This window comes from Pteropus vampyrus, unplaced genomic scaffold (genome assembly GCF_000151845.1).
Source record: "Pteropus vampyrus isolate Shadow unplaced genomic scaffold, Pvam_2.0 Scaffold227, whole genome shotgun sequence".
Taxonomy (NCBI): domain Eukaryota; kingdom Metazoa; phylum Chordata; class Mammalia; order Chiroptera; family Pteropodidae; genus Pteropus; species Pteropus vampyrus.
Window position 1 is genome coordinate 1,208,454 of NW_011889008.1, and position 7,372 is coordinate 1,215,825.

Below are 7,372 nucleotides of genomic sequence, written 5' to 3' on the forward strand. Positions count from 1 at the left end.
GGCCCTCTGCAGCGTGCCGGCCTCGCCCCGGTCGCGGCTGCAGGAGCCGATGGGGTGGCCGGGGGCGGCCCGGGCCACGCCGGGGAAGTTGGGGTTGGTGGGCAGGAGTGCGGGCTGGGGGGGCAGGTTACGCAGGTAGAAGTTATCTGCATGAGAGAACCAGGGTCAACGGAAGGCCGGGCGGGGCCGGAGAGCCGACTCCCCCCAGACACGTGCTCCGGGGGCCTCTGCGACGCCAGCTGGCGGTGACCCAAGGCCACTGGCTGCAGGAGGCTCATGTAAAACAGACAAAACAGAATTTGCCACCTCCGCCCACGTTTAAGCAGGCGGTACCGTGGCCTTAGGCACATTCGCACCGCTGTGCAGCCGTCGGCGTCCACGTCCAGGACTTAGCGACTTCCCAGACTGAAGCTCTGTCCGTGTTAACCGCGACGCCTAGCCCTCCGGAAGGCCCTGACTTACACTCAGCCCCCAGGAGACGGTACTGTGAGTGGCCGGGCCCCCTGCCTGGCCCAGTGCCCGTGGGGATTAGGACAGGGTTGGGGGGAGCAGGCGGCCCTGTGCGCTGACGGGGGCCAGCCGGTGAGGTCTGGGGCAGTGAGATCTTCCCCCACCCCTCACGGTGCTGGGGGAGTATCAGCTGGTCTTGTCTCTACAGCCGTTGGACCCCTAAATACTACGGAGGCTTCTAGCTCATGGCTGACAGCTAAGTGGATGGCAACACATGTGGCATGTGGCCACTGCACAGCGCATGGCGCCAGGATGCCCAGCCACGTAGCGAGTCCTCTGAGAGCCTGCTGTGGGCAGGACCATGCTCTGCATGGCCAAGTCTGGCTCTTATTAGCCCCTAAGACCCCCAAGAGGAAGCTAGTCCCAGGAAAGACGCGCGTCTGGGGACCCGGCCCCTCTGCTTTGTAATTATGGGAGCCTCCGTCAAGAGGAGAGGGTGATCCCTTAAAGCAGAGAGAAACGAAAATGGACCTGGTTGGCTGTCCCCACCCCTAGTGCACTACTGGCCTTCAGTGTCCCTGCGGCTCTGGGCCCGTCCAGCCTGGTTGGTGCTGGGCGCACCCCTGGCCCACCGTGATCGGCTGCGGCCTGCTGTCCAGGCTGGGCTTTCAGCCTGGGGCAAACCCTTCCTGCCCAGGCCATGCTTTCTTCGTAGGTTTCCAAGCTGGGGCCTGGTTACCATCTCTGGGGACCTTGGGGTCTGGCGCCCCTCAGCACCCAGCTGAGGCGGCAGGCAGGGAGCATGGAAGGCCTAGAGCCAAGAGGCTGCAGACAAGGGGGAACCTGAGAAGCATTTGGAGCCTGTAAAACTGTCCTCAGTCATGTAAGTTCCTTGTCAATTTCCTGCTAATTAAAACAAGGGGGAAGAGGGGGGCCTGGGAGAAAGCTAATTAGCAGATTCCCAAAGCCAGAGTGTCCCCCACCACAACACTGGACGCCAAGAGCCCGCCAGGGCCCGCTGCCCGCGGGGGCCGGGCCCAGGCTCGCCAGTCGGGTTTCTGGGGCTGGGACCACCTGCTCGGCCCTGACAGATGCTGTCAAGGTAGCTGTACACGCCGGGGCTGACGTGGGAGCGTGGGGGACCCAGCTTGTTGTCTGTGGGGTGCCAGCCTCTGGGCAGCAGGTCGCCTGGGTCTTGCCCCACAGGACCCTGGTTTCCTGGGAGAGTCCAGCATCTGTCCATCCCCTGGGTGGGCAGGGAGGTTTCCTGGCCCCGTGCGCAGGCAGGATCTTGGCTGCACCAACCCCAGGTGGCCAGCCCTGGGCTGGGCCGAGGCCAAGGCCTTCTGCTGTCCCGCCAAGCCCAAAGGGGCCAGGACACCTCTGCATGGGAGCTGACCTCACCCCTCCCCTCTGATCTGCTCCGGCGCAGGTGCCCCCCACAGCCAGGGTCCTTATCGAGGACCCCCCGACCTTCATGCCCCTTCTGGGCCCCCATGAGACCCTATGTCTGGGCTCAAATCCATGTCACTTGTCATCACATTTAAACATGGTAACCAGTCCAGGGGTCTCCCTGCCCCAGCATCCTAGGCACATCCCAGGGAGCTCTTTCTAAAATGCAAATGAGACCTCACCGCACCCAGGAAAACCCTCAAGATGAGGCACCGAGGCGACCGGCCACTCCCGGCACCTGTCGCACCCTCAGGCAGTCACGTGTCCTGCAGTGCTCCATGGGGTCCGTGCCCTCGAGGCGTGTGCACGTGTGTGCTGGAGCCACCGACCGGCACCCCAGCCCTGACTTCTCATCAGTAAAGCTTGACATCAATGTCCCCTCTCCAGGGACACCTGGAGGCCCCCTCCCGCCCACGGTGCGAGAAACTCTTTTCTGTCTGCTGGGACACAGTGTTGTCTCAGTACCTGCGTGCACGCACACATGCACGCACACACACATGCACATACGTGTACACATGTACAAACAGGCACACACACATGCACACGCATGCACACACGCCCACACACCCCAGCACCATCTGATCTCAGGCCCCACTGTGGGGTGGGGGCCTGGCCTCATGCAGCCCAGCCAGGCAGGAAGCACAGGCTTCTGGGGGGCTCCCCTGGCCACACCCGATGGCATCCTCCCCAAGCGGCGCCTGGGGTGGGTACAGGACAGGGACAGGTGCTGAGAGAGCTGAGCACCACCCCCTTGGCCGCGGTCATTTGAGAGGCCTCTACCTGAACCAGGAGAGCTGCAGACGGTGTGGCCGTGTCTCAGAGCACCTGCCTGATGCCCCCGGACCTGCTGCCTAGCCAGAGTCCTGGGTCCCAGAGTTTAAATCCTCCAGGAGCCTGAGAAGCAGGCCCACCCTCCTCCTACCTGCACCCACTGAGGCCCAGGCCCAGAGAGGAGGGTTTAGCAGGCTGGCTGCCTGTCCTTGGTGCCCCAAAAGCCCCCAGCCCTGCCCCGACCACCCCTCCAGGATGCCCTATGCCCCAGGCCCCACACAGCCCCTCGAGGCCCCAGCCAGCACTTGCCTTTCTGGGCTCCATAGAAACGGTGCTGCCCATAGAGAACATTGCTGTTTCCATGGTGATCCAAGTGGCTCATGGGTAGGAAGGTAGATGCCAGACTCCCCGAAAATCTGGGGTACCCTGGAGCTAGAGAAGCAAGGACACCGGCTGCAGAGGCACCTCCAGGCCCCAGGGTCCGCCTAACCCGAGGGAGGCGAGGGGCGGGTGGGCAGCCGAGGAGGGATGCCCCTCGGGGCCCGCGGGAGATCGACCCATCGATACAGCACGTAAACGGACTCGACTAATGCCATCCCTCCACGCAGGGCAAACCAAGCTGCTGCCGGGCCGAGTGCGGGGAGCGGGCCGCGGGGTGCCTCCATCTCCCTCCCGGCAGCGAGCAAGCTCCGGGCAGGCTCCGGAGAGGTGTCGCAGGTGGGAGGTGACGTGGGGGACACACGGTGGATGGATGCCCGCCCAGCACAGGTCGAGCACCTGGCCAGCCACCGCCGCAGGCCGCAGCACCCAACAGGCCCCAGGGGGTGGGCGGCCCACACCTGGCGCAGGTGTAGGTGGGCCGTGGCAGGCTCCTGTTTGCCGGAGGCTGGGGGCGCTGGGCTCTCCAGCAGCCTGGCCTCCTCTGCGCTGAGACCTGCACAGGGAGCTGGTCCCCACAGCAGCAGCATCTCTGCCCCGAGGGTTCCTTGCGCTGGTCCCAGCCCGCCCTGGCACCTCTGAGTCGTCCCAGCAGGTCCCTGTCCCTTCCTCTGAGGGGTCTGCCCTGCCCAGCGCTGCCCACCCAGGGTCCCCAGCAACCTTCTGCAGCTGGCCCCACCAGTTGGCCTTGGATCTTGGGGGGCTCTGGCCCCCTGGGACATACACCCTGTTAGCCAGAAGGGATGAAGACAGAGAAGTAGCCACTGGCCTGGAAGGCTCACCCAGGCATGGGCACCCCAGCTGGGCACGGGGAAGTGTGGCTTGTCTGCTGCGGCCACCAGCCACGCAGACTGTGGCCCCTCACAGCTGGTCCTTCCCCACCAGGCCCAGCAGAAGGGCCAGGGGAGGGCAGAGGGCCCAGGCTGGGGTGGCCGGGACAGGCAGTACCCTGTCTTGCTCCAGAACTCAAGCCTTGAGCTGATGCTTGAAAGATCTTCCTGCAGAAAACGGGCCCCAGGGGAGTCTCCCTTGGGGACCCCACGACTGTCCCAAGAGCCGCCGGCTAGTGTGAGCGGCTTCCCACCCAGCTTCCGGGCACCTTCGCTGTGCTGAGGGAGGGGACACCCCAGGGAAGCCGGGTTCTGGCCGGGGCGGGCGTAGACAAGCAACCCAGCAGCAGAGCTCAGAGCGGGAAACGCCCAGGTGTCAAGTGGGGGCACTTGCCCAAGTGGGGCGCCCTGCGCCTGACCCCAGCGGGCCCCTTGGCCACGGCGGGCCACCTTCAGCCCTGGAGGCCACAGTTAGACGTTCCCAGCCCAGTGCGTCCAACGTGAGGCTGTGGGGTGTCGCTACCCCAAGAGGCTCCTGCTCCAGGTGGAACACGTCCCGGATCCCACGAGCTCAGGTAACATGAAGAGTGTGTGTCTGAAGGCTCTGACAAGGCCCAAGCGGTCTCCTGCTCGGGTCCCCGTCCCCGGCGCCCAGGGCCACCCTGTCTGTCCCCCTGCAGCCCTGCTCCTGTGAGGCCACGGGCTGAGTCCCACTGGCCTGGTTTCTGTGGGGACACGTGTGGAGCAGGCCTCCTAGACCCAACGCGGCCCCTGGGAGGCGTGACAAAGGCAGGGGCCCGTTGTGTGTCGTATGGGGGAAGCGGTTAAACCACGCAGCTGTCCCTCTTTAATTGGCTGCCGTTAAATGTTTTATAGGGCCTCGTTTTGGTAAACAGAAGTCTGTAAATTCCTCCTTCCCAGACTCCATGTCCTAGGGGCGGACCCCCATGACCCCTGCAGAGGTCCTGGCCCCCCGCCCACCAAGGTGGGGGCAGCAGGCATTCAGCCGGCTGAGGGGTGCGTTACTTTCTGCCGTCCCCCTGTGGGGGTGGTGTGGGGACAAGGCCCTGCATGTCCCTCTCCTCGGACCCTGAGCTGGCGACCGTCCACCAGGGGCCTGTCCGCCACCTCCCGCCTGCAGAGGCCCCGCCCTCTGAGACCCTAGAAGGGGGATTAGGGCTGGGGGGAGGAAGCGGGGGACAGACGGGGAGGACGGAGGAAGAAACGGAGGGGTGCGAGCCAGGGGCTGGCTGGATGGGGAGCGAGGAGAGGCCCGGATGGGCGGGGTGAGCGGACGGGAGGAGCCAGGGAGAAGCCCCTCCCCGCCAGCCACAGAACGGCCCTTTCCCCCTCAGCAAGACCTCACGCCCTGAATCAAGAAAGAAAATGAAAAATGGTTTTTATGAATCAGAACAGCTGTTCTGAGACCAGAAACCAGAAGCCAGGGCTGCCAGCGCCTTGAAGGGGCCGTCAGACAATGGGGCGGGGCTCAGGGAGCGGGAGGCACAGGGCACGGGACAGGGCGGCTACGGCACAAGTGGTCTGGGGCGAGGCTGGACACCTGGGGTCCAGGGCCAGAGGGCCTGACCTTGTGTGGCACGGTCCCGGGCCCCTTTCCACGGCCCCACAGCCCTTGAGGTTGGGGCTGCTGTCACCACCCTCATCGCCAGGTGGCACCTACAGCAAAGCACCTGTCCTGGCGGGGAGCCAGGGCCCAGGCCTGCTGTCCCCTCCCTCCCCCCATGCCCAGGAGTCCTGGAGGTCCCTGGCCTCCAGGGGACCCGGGAGGCCCTGGGCCTGAGTGGATATCTCTCTGAGGACACCCCCCATCCTGGCCCCACTGCTGAGTTGCCAGGAGGCTCGACCAATTCCGTGACCTAAGTGGCAAGGGGTCAAAGGGTCAACGCCCGATGGGGTGTGATGAAGCGGGCCTAGCACCCCTAACCCACGTGGCTGGGCAGGGGTAGTGCACGAGATCCCAACAGGCAAGGTGACCACAGCATGGGCCCCTCCCAGCACCCCTGGGCCTCGGCTGCCCAAGCCCAGGAAGTTCGGGGATTCTGGGGGGACGTGGGCCAGTGGGCAGGAAGGAAGGAGACAGCGGGCAGCTCGCCCTGCCAGGGGCCCTCCAGAGGACAGGGTCTGAAGGACACAGGGGACATAAATGAGAGGGTATGGGCTCCTCCTGCCCCCCCGCCCCCCCGGAAGGGTGCCTGGGAAGAAGACTCAAGGCCTGCTGGGAGCCGCCCAGCCGGAGAGGAAGGGGGGCGCCCGCACCCCACACTGCCCTGCTGGCCCGAGGCGTCACAGCCCACAGCAGAGCAGCAGGGCACCTCGCTTCCCCGGCCGATGCTGCAGCATTTCCCCAGAGGCCCGCCGCGTCCAGGAGCCCTGGCAGGGTCAAGGGACCCCCCCACCGCAGGGTTGCCTGGGAGCCCCCCACCCCGGGGCCCCGTCCTGCTCACTGCCCCTGCTCCCACACCACGAGGACAAGGCCGTCTGCAGCAGGAGCCCGAACAAGAGGCACTGGCCCCGCACCCCGAGGATGACACCCACACAGATCCTGAGGTTCACACCGCTAGACAGTCCTGGCATCAGGCCCTCCCCCGACACGCCTGGCTGAGCCCCCGGCGGCTGGGGCCAGAATCTGTGCTTTTACGGGGCGGGCTCCCCGGAACCCAGGGCGGACTGCCCGCTGCCCGCCTGCCCAGGCCGCGGTCCCAGCTCCTCTGCGTGAGGCCCACCCTCAGCCCTCGGCAGTGGAGAGAGCGCCTCGGGGTGGGGCCCCCAGCCGTCTCCTGCCAGCCCCGACACCCACTGTCTCCCACAAGCCACCCCATCGCCCAGCGTCCATGCCTCTCAGTGTGGTGCCACAGCCTCCCCAGCGACGGTGACAACCCGAGGGCTGGACTGGGACCACAGGCAGCCCGACGCGCCGGGGCCAGGGGCGTCTGCCCAGCCGCAGGAGGGCATGGGCCACCCCGCTCGCGCATCGGAGGGCGTGCTTGCCACAGCCCCCTCCCCACGTCCTCCCTGCCCCGGCCCCCCGCCCCCCACTTCAGCCACGGCCCTTCCCTCGGCACTCAGACCCCTGGGCCTCCGGGCTGTGCTTCCAAAGCAGCTCCCAGGGCAGCACGCAGGCTGTGCTGGGGACAGCAGGTGACACACCTCCTCAGGGCTGGAGTGGGCTGGGGAAACGCGGTCCCCTAGGGGTGCCCACACCTCAGCCTTCCGCAGGTGGGGCCGGGCCTCATCGTCACGTTGATTCCTGTCTCTGTCTCATCACAGTCGGCCCCACGCACACACATGGCCCCGGCCGCCCAGGTGTGGGACCGGCATTCTGTCCCCAGGCCTAGAGGAGCGGCGGAGAGCGGGGGAAGGTGCCAGGCTCCCGTGGGTGCTGCCGGAACAGGAGCAGCGGGCAGCCTGCC

At 66.2% G+C, this 7,372-nt stretch overlaps 1 protein-coding gene across 1 annotated transcript in view; it reads right to left on the reverse strand.

The window, feature by feature from the left end:
• The window catches only part of BAHCC1 (BAH domain and coiled-coil containing 1), a 61,643-nt gene that overhangs the window by 27,170 nt on the left and 27,101 nt on the right, over nucleotides 1-7,372 (reverse strand). The window contains exons 3-4 of the mRNA XM_023538657.1: nucleotides 2,983-3,105; nucleotides 4-146 (exon numbers count right to left, since the gene is read on the reverse strand). Coding sequence (XP_023394425.1) covers nucleotides 4-146; nucleotides 2,983-3,105 — 266 coding nt within the window. The remainder of the gene's footprint in view (nucleotides 1-3; nucleotides 147-2,982; nucleotides 3,106-7,372) is intronic.